General features: G+C 38.0%; 2 protein-coding genes across 4 annotated transcripts in view; one reads left to right on the forward strand and one right to left on the reverse strand.

Annotated features, from left to right (window-relative positions):
• The window catches only part of DPYS (dihydropyrimidinase), a 37,392-nt gene extending 34,159 nt beyond the window's left edge, over positions 1-3,233 (forward strand). For both annotated transcript variants that reach the window (XM_072410749.1, XM_072410748.1), the window contains exon 8: positions 2,066-3,233. In XM_072410749.1, coding sequence (XP_072266850.1) covers positions 2,066-2,318 — 253 coding nt within the window. In that variant the 3' untranslated portion in view covers positions 2,319-3,233. The remainder of the gene's footprint in view (positions 1-2,065) is intronic.
• Positions 3,234-7,326: 4,093 nt separating this feature from the next.
• DCSTAMP (dendrocyte expressed seven transmembrane protein) lies at positions 7,327-13,161 on the reverse strand. Of its 2 annotated transcripts, XM_072410752.1 has the most exons (4): positions 12,280-13,161; positions 11,329-11,417; positions 8,896-9,237; positions 7,327-8,068 (listed from the first exon to the last, which is right to left on the reverse strand). In XM_072410752.1, the coding sequence occupies exons 1-4, from the start codon at positions 12,326-12,328 to the stop codon at positions 8,015-8,017; spliced, it is 534 nt and encodes a 177-aa protein (XP_072266853.1). In that variant the 5' UTR covers positions 12,329-13,161; the 3' UTR covers positions 7,327-8,014. The 2 variants fall into 2 exon arrangements, with proteins under 2 accessions (XP_072266853.1, XP_072266852.1); XM_072410751.1 differs by having other exon boundaries at positions 11,329-13,161.
• Positions 13,162-20,141: the final 6,980 nt, after the last annotated feature.

The following is a 20,141-nucleotide window of genomic DNA, read 5'->3' on the forward strand; positions in this document are numbered from 1 at the left end:
TATTGAACTTTCCTCGATTGGGTCCCATGCCATCCTAGTATTCTCCTTCGTCCCGGTGTGAAAAGAGCGCCGGGCACCACCATCTTTGTCCGTCTTCTTCCTTCTTGTGGCTATGTCACCCAATGTCGTACTGAGTAGGCGTAAGATCAGGTGACATATCCACTGTAAATGGGGGGAAAAAAGAGTGCCAACCTCACTGGGCATGTGTGAAATGGACAACTCTCACTTTCTGTGCTCACTTCTCTATGGAGGAACGGTGCTGCTGCTCTAAAGCCAGGGGTACCCAAATTGTTTGGTTGAGGGGCCAGTTCACTCTTCTTCTTTTACTTCTAGCTTGCAGCCCTTTATCAATTCGCCTCAGGAGGTCATAGGCCATTTCCGGGGTGGGTGGGAGTAAATTAGGCCAGACTGGGAGCCATTAGGAGTCCCGTCCTAATGGCTCCGCCCACCCCAGGGAACGCCCCCTGAAGTAAAATCCCTCTCCTTCGTATGCATTGTTTGGATGCATTGTAACGCTGTTTTTTGGGCAATTTTCCGCGTTAACCCAGCATCCTAATTTTTTAGTTGTTGCAAGCAACGTTTAATATAAATGTTGTCATAAATGTGCCTGAAGGAAACGTCATGGTGTAGATTAACCCATTGTAATGCATGGGGATTCCAAACAAGGGCTTTAAAAGCCTCAGGTTAAACGCTGGGGAAACAGTCCATGTAGACTAAGCCATGTAGAAGAGCTTGTCATCGTGTTTGCAGACACCTCGCGTTCTGCCACTTTTTATCAGCCTGCTTTCTCTTGAGGTGACAAAGTACACACCGAAACATTCCAGGGGCATCTGTATCCAGCTCCGACACCGCTGCTTATAAATTAAAAGGGTTTAGCGCCGTTAAATGTGTCCAGAGTGGCAATAATCCCTTTAGACTGTTTGTGCAATCAGAAAAAGGTTAAAGGCAAAATAAGGCAGTGATATTTCAAAGGCGAGAACATTTCTGAGATGAAGGTAAAGCAGCGCAAGTGTATTGACCTAGATTTATCAAGCTGGGATAAAGATAAGGTTCTGTGCAGCTCTATCATGGGGAAAAGATAGATTTGATGGAGAAATTAGCCATGAGACGCATTCTGGAAATATACATTAAAGTGCAGTAAACAACCGGTAACAATTAATGTTTCATTATCCATCACTAATAAAAGCAAAAACCCAAACCCTATTTCTCTAGTTTATGGATCATTCTTGCTTCAACTGGCTCCCATTTATTATTCTGTGTTAGTTATATGTATTAATCCCAAATCCTAAAATGTTGGTGCTATATAAACACAGTATAATAATAATAACAGTTAGGAATGTATAGACGACATCAGGCAATATGTATACATGTGGTCATTGTGACCTCCAACATCTGCATCAAATAGTAGTAACATATCAAATCTATTAAAAGACTGTATTAGATTTCTTTTTGGTGGCTTTTTTTTTTTTACCCACGGATCCAGTAATTCACATTAGTGAGAGTGACAACCCTTACTTACTTTGCTCACTTTTCTATGAAGGAACATTGCTGCTGCTCTAAAGCCAGGGGTACCCACATTTTTTGATTGAGGGGACAGTTCACTCTTCTGCATTGGTCACTTTCCAACTAAATGGCCATCTATTGACCAGCAGTAGACCATCAGCCATGATCCAGTTGACAAATCCTATCTAATAAGTTGCTTTATCTTGGGCAATGGCCAGTGAATATTCAGTCTAGTGTGTTCTATGGTTCCAAGAACTATTTGCAGCCTTCACCATACATGGTAGAATCAGCCAGGTGGAAGCCAATCATGGAATCCTATATCCTCAGCTCGACGCAGAATTATTATTATTATTAAACAGGATTTATATAGCGCCAACATATTACGCAGCGCTGTACATTAAATAGGGATACAAGGAAGATATTCTTTCTGGCTACAAGGAATTATAAAAGTGTTACCCACAAGCTGTCTTGTTTTCTGAATACCACTGCCATTTGACTAATTGATTTTTCTTTACTAGAGTTGTACATTGGTCAGTCACTAATGTTATTTTATAATTTACAGGACTATTTCTGTCAAAACACACCACCAGGCTGTGAACTTCAATATATTTGAAGGAATGGTCTGCCACGGAGTACCTCTGGTGACTATTGCTGGCGGGAGAGTAGTGTATGAGAATGGTGTCTTGCATGTAGTCCCAGGCCATGGCAAATACATTCCACGCAAGCCATTCCCTGAATATGTCTACAGCCGCATCTTGAAAAGGGATGATGTAAGTAAACTCAAAGTTTTATTTTACACTGGTAGTAGTTTTTAAGTTCAGATAAACAAAGCCTAAATTATTTGAAACCCTTGATTGTCTCTCGTTCTTTTTTCTTTTTTTTTCTGTTTAAAAGTGGATAAAATAGACCAGCAGGTTACTTGGATGACTGGCTGTCAATCAGTTGCTCTGCTCCACCCCTAAGGATCATTGATCATAGTAAGCCACACATGGCTGTCCATATAGCAAGGTTAATTATATTATTGCTAGGAATCATTGGGCCGGATTCCCAGTTCTCCAAACCTAGAGAAGATATGGTATGCTAGATATGGATTTCAATGATTATTTAATATTTAGCAAATGCTTTTATCCATTTTAGATTTTCTGGATCACCCAGGTTTTATCATGATAATCTATTTTCTCCAGTCCTGGATAACAATATTGAAGCAAGCCTATTGACCTAACATAGTAAATGCAGTGAAAAGTAACTGTTCACATACCAAAGTGAATGATCTTGCAAGGGATGTTTAACTTAGCTTAGTAAATAAGATGAAGCTGATTTTAGCCATCCAAGCATGTGCAAGGAAAAATCCTGTTTATTTAGATTTCCTTACAGGTGATTGGATATTCTTTGCAAAGAGAATTTTCATCATATTTTCTTGCAAGGTGATAATTCACCTTATTTTGTGATCTGTTTATATATCAGACCCATTGTATTATGTCTCAATTGTTTTTTTTCATTCCAATACAAGTCTAAAGGAATGACCGACTTGATGCAGGTCAGCTGCAGGTCATATGCACCTGTCAGTCAATTCTAAATAGTGTCAGAAGTCTCATGATGTCAGATTAATCCATTGACACAACAGCAAAGCTTGTCAGCACAGGCCATAACTTCAACACATCAATCTGTCATTGGCTACAATTAAAAACAGACAGTAAATGGGTGCCAGAAAAAATTAGCATTGTATGGGAATTGTGTGGTCCTGACTGGCATGTATAAGATTGTAGATGTGAAAGGAAAAAAATAATGATGAAAAACAATGATATACGTTTACTTTTAGAAACCAGAATTTAATAGGATAGAAAAAGATTTCTGATTGGTTGCTGGAGTTAGGGTAGACACATTTGCTAAAAATTCAGGAACAAATCAGTCCACCCTAAATGGTATGTGCTAGAGGTAAGATTTTGGGTGCATTGATTCCCAGAAGTTGTCATGCCTTGACTATAAATTCCTGCATCTGAAGTGTGTCTATGGCTATTTTAAAAACCTCTATTAGGTTAGTTTTTGCTGTCTGCAGCAGGAAGAATTCTCTTCCATTCCTATTCTAAAACAGAAAAAAGGAGCAAATCTCTCCAAAGTGCACAAAATGATACGGCTGCTTAGAGCACAGGGAAATATCAACCTTTCATGGATAAGACAAACCTTTCTTTAACGGAAATAAGGGGCTATCATTGCTTACCTGTGTTTGTTAAATGCTGGCTGAGATTCTGACCTACTAGCTTTTTGCTTTCAGAATCATTGGGGGTTAATTTAGTAAAGAAATTTAGGCTGTTTAGTTACCAAGGTAAATCGTTTCCTATATTTCACTGAGTTTAGTAAATGAGATGAAGTTCTGCAGATTTCTCATGACCCAATTGCATGCAAGCAAAAATATATTTCCTGGCATGTGATTGGGTATTCCCAAAGTGATTTTTTAGCACATTCACTAAGCTAAGTGAAATATTCATTGCAAAGGGTGGATTCAAACAAATTCTAGGTTCTAGAACATCCCAATCTCCAGTATTTCAGGAAAGTCAAACAGATTTTAAAGTTTTTTTACCTGCATATCTGTCCTGTATTAGTGACTTGCATTGGTGAATCAGACAAGAACAATATGACAGCCAGCCAACCACCATTTACAAAGTGCAAATCCAGCACCAGCAGCTGTTATGTCCCCCTTAGAAATGGTTTTATTTAGGCTGCATTATTTTTATGTTTTGCTAAAAAAAAAAGGCAGCTGAGAAACTCCTTAAATGCAAACTATAAAGATAGTTTCATTTTTTAGCTTGTAACTTTATCAAATATCTATTTTACAACATTTTACACAATTACAATTGTACATTTTTAGAAAGCTCAGCTTACTTGCTTGCTGGTTGGCAACCTTTGTGCTATTTTGATATGGAATATCATAAAATTAAAATAGAAAATGTATAATAATAAAACATTAAATATTCCAAATAAATCAAACTGTTTTTCCACTGGCCAATAATAGCATGAGTACAAAAAGGTAACAATAAATCTAAATTCTGATTCTGTTCCACAACACTGAACTCCATTGGTGTTACCATGTGCTAGATTTCTTCATTACCACTACAGGCCATAGCCTTGGGCAGCACAGCTGTTAGGAGCTGCACACATGTAACCGATTTCAGTAACACGTTCCTATCACGTGTGCGTACCTTGATGGTCTGCTCATTGTGATGCTAAGGATAGCCAGGTGACCACCATAGAAAAGAAGTCTCTGGCTTAGAGGGACTATAAGTACGGCCTAGGACTATAAGGACTATAAATAAGGTCTTGATTCTGCAAATGACAATATAAATTCCTGAGCTTTTCCTTAAATCACTGTGTAAAATAATGTTTGAATAATAATTTTGTAGAAAATGTAATAAATAAATGCAGACAGAAAAGTGAAATTGTGCTAACTATAGAATATTTGAGTGTGCAGATTGCTTATTTCTTTGCCCAATGGAGCTGAGTGCACCTGCAAAGTGGATTTTACCAACATAAAATAACCAATGTTACAGAATTTATAAAACCAAGATAATTATTTTGTGGTAAATTTATAATAATGTTCTATTTTATTTTATATAACACCAATAAACACTATATTGTAACAGAGTATATTGAAAATAAATATGTTTTAGTTCTACATTTGTATGATTCTTTTTTTTATCTAAAAAGTCTTAGGGAGCATGTAAAGTTGACATGCAGTGAAACACTGGGCTTGATTTACTAAAAGAATATGGGCCGTTCACTTGGCAAAGTAAAACTAGACAAAACATGAGAATAAAAGAGTGTTTTTGCTTGCATGTGATTGGATGGATGAAGTTGGCAGGGATTCATCTCATTTTCTAGGCATTATCCTTTCTAAGGGGGTCATATATTTGGCCCTATGAACAGCCTATATTCCTTTAGTTAATCAACCCATTGGATTTTTGGAGAGCTGAGTAATGACAAACCTGTTGGGATACTAGGGGTGGTAAACTGCTTCCTATAATTTATAGCTGGCACCCTTATGTGTCCTGAAGTCTTTTAAGTTTTGCTATAGAAGACAAATGTTCTCAAAAAAGGAAAGGGGTCTTTGCAAATAATAGCCATCGTATGCGGCTCTTCACCTCCCGCTCCTCACTATTGACCCATCAATGTGAAGAGTGGCCACAATAACCAATACAAAAGCAAAGAAGGAAGGCGGGAAAGGGTGTTTCATACCTGAAACTGATGGATAGTGGTCACTGTTTTCATATCATAGTGTCCTGGTGTTTGTGGTGTGCAAGGCCCACCAGAGAAATACTTATATTGACGTGCAGGCACCTGGAAACACTTGTTGGTAAATATCAGCCGCTATTTCAGATATTTCCCATTCCTACAGGTAAAACTTTTTCAAATTGTTGGTAAGGGCACATATAATGTTCAGCTAAATAAATCTTTGAGTTGTACAATATGCTGACTATTTTTTATGCAGATATAAAAAAAGGTATTTTAAAACTCATCTGTATATCAGGAATTGTGAATATGTGATGTGATTACCAACCCTGAATACCATCTAAATACATAAGCTCAATGAGCTTTTAGGTGCCCATAGGCACTGGTGGGAAGTCAGGCACAATAGGGCCACCAACCATACACACATCTACCCATCAATAGGCACCAGAATAGGGTGATGGGTTCCTTAATACAAATAGTAACCTTGGGCAAAGATACCATTTAGGTCTATGCATGGAGGAGATGTGCAGGTGCTGGCTTGTCAGGAAACAAAAACTGCGGATCAAATGAGGGTTTCTAGGTAGTTGCATTTTGACAGAAGTTTGCAGTCTCTTGCTTCCATTCAGCTCATCACCCTACTCAGTTTCTCACAAATCTAAAAAATATCCCAGGACCCCTTTTTACCCCCACTACTCCGTATCACATTCCTGGCAAAGGTCCTGGGCATTCTCCATATTCATACCAGCTGGTGTACTGTTATGCAGTTTGGCATGCAATTGCATGGCTGCCCAGACAGAGGAACTAAGGTTGTACTTTGAATTGTACCAAACACTGCACGTCACACTAGGGCAAGATGGGTACACAGGACCCAAGTCAGGTAAGTACAAGAGAAGTATTTTTTGTCACTGTCCAGTAACACTAAACAGAGGGCAATTAGGGCATATGCATTTTGTAAGGGGTTTATCCGTGTACATACACAAACTATAACAGAAGCAAGTTTTTTAAATCCGCAAAATGTATTTATACTAGGATTTACTTTTTTTATATTATACTGTTTCCATTTTTATATACTTCTTAAAATAAAACATGAGTAAGAAATACTCTAGTTCCCTTTATGTGGCCCACATGTGCTCACAAAAGAGGAAGTGTAGGTGAGTATGTCACTGCTTGTGTTGGTGTAAAGACTTCCATTATTAAAACACAGAATGACGAGGCAAGTTATAATTTACAGTATATAGTACAATTTATATAAAAGGAAATATAGAATGAAGGGGTTTAAAGGAAATCTCTGCTTGTAAAATGTCTGTGGTTTTTGTGATTATTGGTTACACCAAACACTGACATATTGTTGGTTTGGTAAAGCAAGAGAGATTTATTTCTGTGCCATTTATTTTATACTGACTTGTATTATCCTCTGATCATTGGTGAGTTTAATCTTCAAACACCTTTCCTGGACCTATTTATAACAAATAATTGAATTACCACAATCAGTGTTTCATTAAATTCAAACAAAGTTTGATTGTTTAGCAGCATAGGCAAAGTTGTGATCTTATGATCTTATGTGACATATATAAGTACCTTGCGATTTATCAAATACCATCACCATTAACCTTGTTGGAAAGGCAAGGCCACTGATTTATTGATTTACATCAGAAACTCACTACATATGTAATAATCCACAGTTGACAATACAGTTTGTGCCAGCCACAAGTGAACTGTGAGAACCCAACATAACCTACATACTATGCCTAACAATCAGATCAAGACAGACATGGGACCACTAGCCAAAGCCCGCTGGGGGCATCAATGAGATACCCTTCTATCTGGCCTGGTAGGGCCCTGGTAATAAAGCTGTAGGATCTTCAAGGCTGTAGCATGTCCATCAGCTTCACGTGCGTGTGACCTCTTAGACTTTGCTTTCCGTTTGTTTTGAGGCCATCCCTTTCCTTAAACTAAATGTTTTCCATGACACGGAAAGGTATCCTTGGTCTCAGCTGCTTTCCTTACATATTTATGCGTAATATTTCCCAGTTTGGACCATCTATGTTTATGTGTAGGTCTAATGCTCCCTGCTGTTGGTCAGAAAATTACTACAATAATCCACAGCAAAACATTTTTCCCATTTTTTTCCACATTTTGTGGAACTTTAGGGAAGTAGTTGCATCCAACAATAAAACCTTGGGTATTGTTTTCCTTTAATTAATTGTGGTATCAGCCAAGACATATTGATGACCACAACCGTACTTCAAATAGACAACACTGTATATCACATAGCAAATCTCTCAGTTCATATGTTGTTCACATAATGTTTCCTTGTTAAAATAGGGAACCAGAAATTTGCCTGTAAAACAGAAATATAATCATCAGTAAACAATGTGTAAAAAAACATTTTACATTACTGAGATTTTTAACACAAGATTGTCTTCTGTGTACTGTGACCTGTCCAGGTTGCATCCAAGAAATGTACCTAGCATAATCTTTAAGCATCAGTGGAATCTAAAATAAAACCCTAAACCCCCAAATATAATCCCAACCCTACCATTCAGTATCCTTTGTCATGGCTTTACTGGTAAGGGCAGGAAGAAAGATAGGTCAAGAAAAATTATTGGGGGCTGCAATGCTGACCTACCCAAATGGCTTCTGAGTTAACCCGTTGAACTCTCTAAAGGCACTGGATCTACTGTTATAGGATTCCAATATTGCCATGGGTAACTCTAATTTAAAAGCTCTCTGGTAGGGCATCAGCTCTAAGCCCGTGGACCTCTAAATAGAAAACATCAAATTATGTCCAAATGTAGAAGATGCTTTTAATCCACTTCAAACTTCAGAGATTCTATATGTATTCATTTGTTATACATCATACTATTCCATCTCTTCTAAGAAGGATGGGGGTCCTCAAGCCCCCAAAACACTTTGGCTATTTTAGGTTATCCCAATATGAATTAATTTTTATTCTTCTTGGATTTAATAATTGGTGTGGTTTTATTATTATATTATTTACTTTAATGCTTTCTAAGTCCTTGACCTGGAACCGGTACACACAATTTGGAAGTTAGAAATTTGCAGAGCTGTCCAAGCCAGTGATTTTTTGTGTATGTTTTAATCAAGGATTGTTTTTTTTCAAATGTGCCCTGAACCCTGAAAAAATCCAAATCAATTGTGACTTACCTGTGAGAGAATGTTCTTAAGTGTTTGACTAAATTTGTCAGCCAATGTTTCCTGCGATCTTTCCTGCAGAATCTTTTGATGAAGGTAACGGATTCTCTCTAACTCTTTGGATGGGTAGAATGAAGCCATCACCAACAGTTTAATTTGTATCAAGAAAGTGGAGATTAAACCAAAGAAGACCAGCACACCGAATAATATGGTCAGTGGGATCCAGGAGGCAGAAAGGGAGAGCTCTGGTGTTGGGACACATTGAGGTTCAAACAGGTTGATTATCATTGTGTTGGGGTATCGTGTTTGAGCCCTTCTTGAATTGAACAAGTCCTTGAGGTCCACATGAGTGTGCTTTAAGACAAAAACATGTATAAAGATTATTTAAAAATGAACGAAATTTACCCAAATTGTGCACTGGGAATATAGAACTTTTGATGAATAAATGCAGCTCTCCTAAAGGTGTGTTCTATTTACAAATATTATCAGTTTTAGATGCTTTTAAAATTTGACCTCCTTCTAAGTTTTATTACCCTGTTCCAGCCATTTGCATGTCCTTTGACTCTATTTTCCATTGTCCATGTAGGACAAAGGGTTACTTGATTTACAAGTTGGAATACGGTAAACAACATTGTGTTGGGTTGCGGGTTGGGTGCAGGTAAAAAGTCTTGTAGCTTGGGTTAGGACAGGTAGAGGTGAAATGTCATCTTGGGTATGGAAGTCTGTACATTAGATGCCAAAATACTGCTCAATAAAGTCAATTAGTAAAATGTTTCAAAAGACTGAATACATCACTCAGTGTAAGTAATTTCCTTGCAGCTTTAAAACCTAATTGATCTGCTGGCACACATAAAATAATTTATAGAAATGAAACAACAATAAAGAAATGTGCTGCACTGTATCTCAGTAATAATAAAACAAATGGTTACAACTACTCTCTCCGAATCACCATAAACCTCTAATGTAATCCAAAGTACATAAGAAACAACCAGGGCCAAAATTTATACAACTTGTACCAATAAAAAATCAATAAATATCACAGCGCATCGGTCCATATAAATAATTTCTTAATGGCTCTAATTAAGTCCCACTTCAGTGTCTTGAATTATTATATATCCAATTATGTTTTTAGTTTTATCCAAAGAAAGGATGAGGTGATGTCCTTAAAGCCAAAATATACCAACTTTATCCACCTTGTGCTCTATCACACACCTACGGGACCACTACTCATACTTTAGGTTGGACCTAAAACTAAGCAATGAGCTCCCCTTCAGGGTTTCAATCTCAATGCAGCTCTGTGTTTTAGTCATAAATACTTGTTCCTTTATTTTACACAAATGCTGATTTTTTATCCTCTGTTATGTACTTCTCGGAGGACGCATGGTGGAATTAGTGATATCAGTGTGCACCCTATCCTGCTGACTTTAAATGATTTATTTATTGGCACTTTTTGTAATAATATTTGTCCTGTTTTTTCATTATTTATTCAGGAATAATTTAGAGGTTTAGGGTGATTCAGAGAGATTTGATGTATTCACATGGTAGAGGGTGGCTCGGTGACAAGGGTCAACTGGTATTTTTACAGGGTGGCATGTATAGGGTGGAAGGTAGATGGATAAAAGGGTACACTGGTATTTTTGCAGGGTGAAATGGAAGTGCAGGGAAGAGGTAGATGGATGACAAGGGTGCCCTGGTATTTTCTTAGGGAGACATAGAAATGCAGGAAGGAGGCAGACGGATGAAAGGGTGCACTACGATTTATGCAGGGTGACATGGTATGGCTGCGAGTTGAAAATTGGGTGATTGGGGTGAACTAATTTTGCAAGGTTTCTAAACAAACATTTATATGGGAATCTAATTATGGTGTGAAAGTGCAATGGCGATTTGTAGCAATGAAGGAATCACTTTGTAAATTTGATGTGTTAACCAATTGTAATTTTTTGTGAACGACTTTACACAATCACCATGCAAGGAGTGAGGTTGGCCTTTTCTGAGGCATGTTCAGGGGTACATTGCAAGTGAATAAATTGTATGGAAAAGAAAAAATGCAAATAATCACTTGTTTTTCTTTGCTTTTGCAGTGTTTTCAGATTTAAAAGTGGGTTGCAGTAATTAGTCTCCAACCACTCCATGCTGTACCCATTCATTCTCTATTGCGCTGCTATGGGTTGATGCGTCTTCTCGGAGACCGCAGTTCACTGTGGGGATGCGCAACCTCAACCCCAGTCTGAACATAGCCTAAGATGTGGGAGAGAACCTATACAAACAACAAAGAGAACTTACACTGTCCACAAAGATAGCTATGTATATATATTATATAAAATAATGAAACAGAATGACTATATATATATTTATATAAAATTACATGTAATATTACACTTTGATTTTACCAATCATATCAATCACAAATCATACTAAAATTATATTTCTGATGTGAATACTTACAGAGAAAGTCATAGTTATTGGAACTACAACTGGGGCCAAGCTTTGCAGATGTTTGCTCATGGTAAGAATCAGCCAGTACAGCATATAATCTAAAAATGAAATTAAAGTCCAAATGAAAATATTTGTTATGATGGGAAGGAAATACAGAGCTACGTTCAGCTTTTGTTTTTTTGAGGTTCTTAAGCTGGGAATTTGGATGAACTTCTTCTGCTCCTTGTTACTGAGCGGCAGAACACGCAATTCATATTTCTGTTTTTCATCATACTCCAAAAATGCCTTGGTAATATAAGAGTTATTGGCTTTGTTTTGTTTCAGAAACTGTTTAAAAAAGATCCAGGTTCCAACCAGTATCATGGAAATCCCCCCAATAAGAAAAGCTAGACGGCCAACAAATGTTATGATATCAAATGCAGAAGACAGATTCAAAGACACGGTTTGCATCTGCACTTTTGTTTCATTAAGCAAAGCTTTAAGTTTGTGATCCGAAATCATTATTTTACATTTAAAGTCATCAGAAAGGGAGACGATATCCGCAAATGGGTTAAAAAATTGTTGTTTGGCATAGATATATATTGAATAAATCAAGCTGGAGTAAAAGTCGAAAGGCATGAATTTTAGAGAAATGCGCTTAGCTTCCAGATTACAGATGATACTGTCTGCCACAATTTTTAGGTTTCCCAGGATGTTCTTCACATTATTGAAGATGACAATGCTGGTTCCAATGGCGATGAGTACATTTCTACCTTCTTTCATGCCGCATGCCAAAAGGAACAAGACACTCATGCAACGTACTGATTTAAAAATGCAAGCAAGAACAAATAATAAAATGCCAAAGGAAAAAATTATGCTTAGATTAACCAGTCCAAGTCCAACCTTAGATAGGAACAAGACCAGAATCAAACAAGCACTGATTGTTATTCCAAGAAGTAAGCAAAGGAGACACAAACATACCCTGTTCTTCCATCCACTTGCTTTGCCAGAGACAAATATCCTGGCACATTTAAAAAGCATTGAAATCATTTTGGCAATCATGTCCAGTTTGGAGGAGAAACAACAGATAGCAAAATAAAAAAAATGAAATTGGTTCTCATGAATGAAGAATCTGAGACAGAAATAAGGAACACTGCTCTGACAAAAAAAATGCTCTTTACAGTTTGGAAATTTTTTTCCAAATCTAAAGTATTATTTTAGGTCTTGTGCTAAAAGACCTAACAAAAACCCACAGGACAGTCATGTGGCCATAACTGAGAATCCCAACCACTACAGGGATGTGATTCATTGTCAAGTTCCTATCCGCAAGTGGCATAAAAGGAAGTTACTTGGCCTTTAAAGTTGGCTCCCAGCCTGATAGTAAAACCACACTATTTAAGGCTAACCTAAACAAAATGTGAACATGTACTTGTTTTTGCAAAACAAAATGTAGGTGCTTTTTATAAGGTATGATTACGTAGGTGATTCTTTACTGTTGTCTTTATATGCTATCCTTCAAAAGCAGACAAAAAAGGGTACAGGTAGTCCTCGAGTTAAAGACATCTGACATATGGACGCCTCCTAGATACCAGCGGGGCTTTCTTGCTCGCTCTTGTGCAGGACGAAGGCTTGAAGGGGGGAGGGGGCGGTTTGCATGACTTGCAGAAGAAATCTTTTGCTAAACACAACTGAGGTTGTGGGTGATCTTAAGAGCTGAGCTAATCTGTAACATCTTGTAACTCTTTAATGACCAAGACAAACTCTGCAGTTGTTTCTTTTTGCATATCAAAGCACAGCTTGCTCCAGAAGTTAATGAATGTCTAGGCTTCACAAAGTTTTTTTTTTGCTTTGTTTGTGATTAACTCACAGTGAGGATTTTATACAGTAACTGACAACATGCTGCCTAATAATATGTTAAAACAAACATCTGTCCTAATTGCATTTATTAAAATAATGTACCTGTTCCAACTTACATACAAATTCAACTTAGGAACAAACCTATAGTCCCCATCTCGTATGTAACCCGGGGACAACCTGTACAAAACTATGCCATTATACTATTTGTTATACAGCGCACCAATGTATCCCCTAGTAGACAATTGTTTCCTGATGAAGCAGAATACCACATCCTGGCATGAAATGTGTTGAGTAATGGCCTTTATAAAACTGCAAACTCTTTGAGATGTATAATACTCTTTTTTTTTGATAAATTTTAATTATTAATAAAAAAAATTCTGTTTTTATTATGTCATTTATACGCAGATATTTCCTGCCGTGAAAATCCCTCCTTTCCCTCTCCCATCCCATCTACGGAATGAACGATAAGGTTATGGCTCAATGCCACTTGTAGATCATTTTCCTTAGAATAAAATGTAAATAATTTAATAATTTTCCCTGCCAGATTTAAAAGCATCCACAATGTTTTTTTCTTAATTCTCATTCATTTTTCATTCTAATTTCAATTTTCATTCTAAAAAAGCCAAGTTTTACATGTAGGGAGGTTCTCACATATTCTCTATCATCCAATTCAAGTTCTGAATTTAAAGCGGTGATAAATATACAGCTGTATTTACTTTCTATGTGTCAAACCTGCATTTTTAATTTAGAATATGAGAATGAATACACCATGTCAGTTCTATTTATCATAAATAAGAGAGAGAAGGAGGAGAGATGGAGAGACAGAGGAAGACAGAAACACAGAGAAAGAGAGAGGGAGAGTTATATACGTATATATATATATATATCTATGCTGCAATAATATTGGAATACTGTGGATACAAAGATCTCAACTAACAAATACATTCATTAAAACATACAATAATACAGAGATTTTTAAAAGTAGATGGAAGTGGTCATTAAAAAAAAATTTCATTCATTTTCTCTCAGTGCTCCTTTTATTTTTTCTGTAGCTTGTTGTGTTCCTCTGCGTAAGTTGCTGTGTTTCCATGGAAAAGCAGACTTGATGTTCATAACTATGTCACTCCAGTTGTCAAGTGGTTTCACCAAGAAGCCTGCAATAATGATATATGAATAGAACATCAGCTGAGCATTCAATTTGCCTTCAAAATGAAATGATAAAAAGAAAAAACAGGCTGAAGATTGTCATCAAAAAGAGAAGAAGATGGCGGTGCTCTGCTAAAGAACAGGGACAGTGTTTACTTCTGGTGTAAGGAAAGGTCTCCTGAAAGTCTACCAAACGTATTTTTAATTTATGTTATCTTCACATATATTAAGGTGCTTAGTCTTCAACTTAAACTATAGTTCCACAAGCAAAACTTGCAGGTAGCAGGTAGGATTTTATTGCAGAAAAGACAGGCAATGTTCCTTTAGCACTAAAATAAACTTCCCCGGGTGCATGGCGGGGTAGGACGTGAGTTGTGAGCTCTGCCATTCGTAGTCGGCATTTACAGCTTTCCTGCAGCCTTCTCTCCTCATCTCCTCTTGCAAATGGGCAAGTCACCGAGAATCCGGTGCTTCCTTCGATGGGTCCCGATCCCGTGAGATTGGCACCTTTTTCACCCAGCTGAAAGTTATTGAAAAACCTGCTTTGTTCAAAATTTCAATAGTTGCCTGCCATATCCCCACAGTATTGTAGCAATTCAAAATATGCAGAAAAAATTTCTTTTTATTTAGAAAATATTAAAACACCAATAAAAGATTATGCCATTTGTCTTAACATGCAAGACGGCACAATCTGAACGTCAATATTGCTCATTGATTGGACCATATTATATTAAATGATTTAACAGCAAACAGTATAGCATCTCACAACATTAGAGGGTGTCTCGACGCGTTTCACAGTCAATTCTGCTTCATCAGGATAATAACATTGAGAGATAATTACTTATAGCATATATTATACATTACAGTATCTTGTCATCTTCATTCAAATATATATAGGGCCTATAAGTATATATATATATGCTATAAGTAATTATCTTATCGTAAGGTTCCGCTCCTTTTGTGGATCGTGCTACCTATTGATTGCCCAATTTTTATGCATGTCCTGAGTATTTTTTTACTCTTTTCTATGCGCCCTTACTGTTTTATGGTTGTGTTATATGCTGGTTGTTGATGCCAGACATGGGCGGGAGCCTCCTCTTGTCTCGCCATCCAAGTGATCCCACTCAGGGATCTTGACGCAGGTTTTTGCATCTTACACTTTAGTTTACCCCCCTCCTATTCATCCCCTCCCAGATCTCTTACACCCTCCTTCCCACTTACATTTAATTTATCCTCATTTATGGGAACGAGATTTGTGCTTCCAGTGAGCTTCTCTTCCCTCACACCTAATGATAGCGGCTGAACCCCTGTCCTTAGCCTCTGGTAATGTCTGGGGCTTTAACGTGCCGGAAAAACAGAGCAAAAACCTTTACCACTTTCATAAGGCCAAGGCTAAAATATCATTTTTGCAGGAGACCCACTTTAGAAGTGACTTGATACCTATGTTCCCCTTTATTGATACACAGGGCGATTATATCTTTCTATCTGTCAAATTCAATGACCGGGTTTATACCCTTGTTAGTGTATATGCTCCCAATCAGGATCAATCCAATTTGTTTTTTACTCAGATGATCTCCAAAATGGAACAATTTGGTATCTGCCAATTGATAACTGGAGGAGACTTTAATGTACCCTTAGTCCCACAGAGTGATACTTCACTGGAAAGATCAGTGGTCCCTGCCTTATCAAAGGCTAAACACTTATGGCATAAATTAGGTGTGGTGGACACATGGCGCATCTCTCACCCTGTTGACAGGGATTACAGGTTTTACTCCTATGCGCCCAAAACACCTAGAGATGTAAAGATTACTTTCTGATTGCACAGGCTTTACTTGTCTTTCAACCCAGATCCAGGATTGGTTTGCGTATATGGTCTGACTATGCCCCTGTGCACTTAATTTGGTATTTCGCCGGCTAGAGGCGCCAGAGGTACATGGAAACTTAATGATGGTCTACTTGGTGACCCAGTTTATCTGGCTGAGATTAATGAGATCCTCTCTACCTTTCGCCTGGTCCATGAATATCACACCACAGATCCTATTACGCAATGAGAGGCCTTAAAATGTGTCCTCAGAGGGGTTTTCATTAAACATGGCTCCCTTCTGAAAAAAGCTAGATCTTCTCAAATTCAATGCCTCCTAGCCCAAATTGCTGACTTGGAAACTACCAATAAGCGTGACCTGTTGCCGGGCACCTTAGTGGATCTCTCTAATGCATGATGTGAGCTACTGCGAATTTTAGATTTTCAATCCATGATAGCTAGAAATAGCGAGAAGACACTACTATGAATTTGCAAATGAATGTGGTAGACATCTCGCTTGTGCTATTTATTCTAGACACCCAAAATCTTCTATCTCGTTTATTAATTCAGGGGGGGCTCCGGTGCAGGGCAACAGAGACATTGCTAGGGAATTTGAGACCTTCTACACCAAACTTTAACCCCCCCTCTCTCATTCACCTTCCCCCTCCGTCTCTCCGTCTGAACCCTTTCACTCTTACATTGAAGCGACTGCGTTCCCCACGTTAGATGCCTCCACCTCTGCTCAGTTAGACACTCCTTTGAAATCTAAAAAACTCTTGGGTGCCAAGTCTTGCCTAAACCAGGAAAGGATACTGTGGGAATTATCGCCCTATCTCCCTACTTAATGTTGATATAGAATTATACGCTAAAATTGTAGCTACAAGGTTAGCCCCCTCTTCTCCACTCCATGATACATAGGGACCAAGTGGAATAACACTACTCACACCATACACCTCATTTCTTATGTCCAGAAGCACAAAATCCCAGCATGTCTCATTTCCATAGATACTGTAAAGGCCTTCGACAGGGTCAATTGGCAATTTTTAGATCTGACCCTGCTAGAGATCAGTATAGGCCCCAAACTCCCTGCAAAAATAATGGCTCTATATTCCACTCCAGTGGCCAAAATTTTAATCAATGGGATCCAATCTGGGAAATTTACCATTTCCAATGGTACTAGACAGGGGTGTCCATTATCCCCCCTCCTCTTTTCCCTGGTAATGGAACATTCAGCCATCGCCATCCGATCTAACTCCTCCTTTCAAGGTATACTTACTACTTCGCACCATCATAAGTTGGCCCTCTACGCGGTTGATGTCCTCCTTTATATTTCTCCCCCTAAAAAGGTTTTTCAAACACTACGCTCTTGGGCTTTTAAATTTGTATAAGGAGGTCCACCGTCCCAGGATTATTCATATATCCTTATGTAGACGCAAACAAGTTATGGGCCTACCCGCTTTTGAACTGTACCATGCCACTGCCTTGCTTATCTGGGTAGTAGAATGGCAATTTAAGCCAGAATGTAAAATATCCACCCTATTGGAACAAGATCTCTCCCCCCTGGACTTAGGAGTGGTGGCTTGGACGCATATTCCTACAGATACACCACAATCTTCTTATTTCCTTCTCACCTCTGACACTCTGAGGACTTGGTGCTCCATTAGGGATTCTCTTTTCTTTTTCCTCTATTCCCTCATATCTCACCCCTTTGTTTGACAACTCCTCCTTTCCTTTTGAGTTAAGCCAAACCAGGTTAGTGGGATTTACAGAGGATTGTTGGCCTCAAGCCAGGGATTTTCTGGATTCAAACCACGGGAACATTTCTGCAGACGTGAGCCCTACATGCTTGTTACCTTGGTTGATATCCATGCAAATATCAAATTTTTGTAAATCTCTGCATCTCTCACCCAATATACATAGGCCACTGACAGAGTTTGAGAGACTGAGCCCTTTCGGCACTGGGTTTCTCTAGTATATCAAATTCTTGTTGGGCATTATGACTCAGCCACACCTAAATGTGTGCTTTTATGGCATAAGGATTTGGGAGACAAGATTGCAGACTCGGACTGGCTGTCAGCCTATGAACTCACACATAAATCTTCAGTATGTGGTTATACACAAAAGAAAAATTTCAGTCTCTCTCCGTCGTATGTTCCCTTCTGATTCTATCATCTGCTGGAGATGCGGGATTGAGGAGGGAGACTACTTCCACATTTGGTGGTCATGTCTGACTCTGCAACCATTTTGGGGTGAGATGTTTACTGTTTGTTCAGATTTATATGGTGTTCCATTGGATTCTTCTTCGGAAATGGCTCTTCTCTCTATAATGCCTAACCCTCCCAGGTATTATAAGAAAATTATACATTGTCACCTGTTGGTGGGTTGACAAGGTCAACGATATCATGAGGATGGAAGAAATCAGAGAATTTGATAATGATGATATGGAAAAATTTAGAGCACGTTGGGCATGCTGGGAGCATTTTAGCTCCTCCTCTGCATTGAAAACTAGACTTGGCTCCGCCACTCCCCTCCCCAGCCCTTCTTGGATCCAATTTTCTGATAAGGAATCTAATCCCTTCCCCTCCTCCCCACCCTGTCCTTTCATCCCAGGTCCCACCCTCTTTTCCCTAATTCAAATTATAACCCCAGAATTTGCAAGAATAAGGATCATGTTGGGCTCCTACGTGTTATGTTACAAATGTTAAAATTGTTGGTTCTGACATATAAGGAGACTGACATAGTAATCCGGCCTGGACAATATTGTTATGTTTCAATTTAAGTAATGCCTTTTGTCTGTCTTTTTCTACTCTTGACCATTGTAACCGGAGCCTTTGTATGTTGTTTGGTTTTTGTATCTTTTCCACTTGCACTTTGTTTCTTCACTGTACTTTGTATTACATTTTTCATATAAACCCTAATAAATATATAAATACCCATAAAATAAATTTCCCAGCCTGAGTGCACTTTTTTTTTTTACAAGTTCATTGAGCTGTGCTTAGAATGCCAACATATGCTGGGTATCCCGCATTCCTTAGGCAGGGTTAACATCATTCCGGCCTGGCCAAAAAAAATGTCTGAAGATCCAGAACCTGGAACATAATGGTGCTGCCCACAAATGAGCAAGACAGGTAAGTGTATATAAATAAATTGCAATCATGCAGGTAAACTTTCACTTTCAGAGGTGAAGCTGGGTGATCCAGCAAACCTGGATTGAATTTCTTAAGAGTCATTTGCTATTTGTTAGCAAACATTATCAGTCCTCAACCAGAACCATTCCAGGTTTGCTAGATCACCCAGCTTGACCTATGAAAGTGTATCTTCTCCAGTCTCGGAGAGCTTTAAGAAATCAGGCCCACTGCCAGGTTCAGCTTAGAAGTTCTGAAATACTAGGAAGCTGAGATGAAAATATTAAAATTGGTTTCAAGTATTGCATACATACACACCATTTTTTATTGGAAATATTTCTGAATTATTATTATTATTATCTCCAGTGTTTAAGAGCTTTAAGAAATCAGGCCCAATGTATCTACAAATATTATCAAGACGTTCTTGAAGATTCTGACATATGGAGGTATGGGGTCTGTGGGAAATACATGAACAAAGGTAAATATATCTTTGTCATCAGAAGTTATTCTACTTAAGTGTACATAAATATATCCAGGTGAGTTAATGGATAAAAAAAAAATAGTATCATAAAAATATTAATTGCACTTTCATGTGCCTTTTCTAAATGACCAACGTATCACCTCTGAACATCAGATTTCAGAGAAAATGGGGGATATAGCAACAACCCCAGATGTCCTCTATACCTTGTGTGTATAATGTATTATCAAAATGTTAGCATTTTTTATTTTATTTTCATTTTTTATATTTTAAGGGATTCATTTATGATATTACATTTTGTTGCTGTACTTCTATGTTTTATGATACCTCATGTAAGTATAGTTGTTATGTTTAAAAAACATATACAGTAATCAACCCAGCTCCGGTATTTTGACTCAACTCTTCAATACCACCCAAAAACAGCTGGGTGTTTACT

The sequence above is a fragment of the Pyxicephalus adspersus genome, chromosome 5 (assembly GCF_032062135.1).
Source record: "Pyxicephalus adspersus chromosome 5, UCB_Pads_2.0, whole genome shotgun sequence".
In the NCBI taxonomy this organism is placed as follows: domain Eukaryota; kingdom Metazoa; phylum Chordata; class Amphibia; order Anura; family Pyxicephalidae; genus Pyxicephalus; species Pyxicephalus adspersus.

Excerpts from the sequence above, each read along its gene's own strand:
- DCSTAMP (XM_072410751.1), bottom strand. The coding sequence starts at position 12,360 with ATGATTGCCAAAATGATTTCAATGCTTTTTAAATGTGCCAGGATATTT. Across the intron at positions 9,238-11,328 it reads CAATAACTATGACTTTCTCT|CACACTCATGTGGACCTCAA; the intron begins GTAAGTATTCAC and ends TTTGTCTTAAAG. Across the intron at positions 8,069-8,895 it reads TTAAGAACATTCTCTCACAG|GCAAATTTCTGGTTCCCTAT; the intron begins GTAAGTCACAAT and ends TCTGTTTTACAG.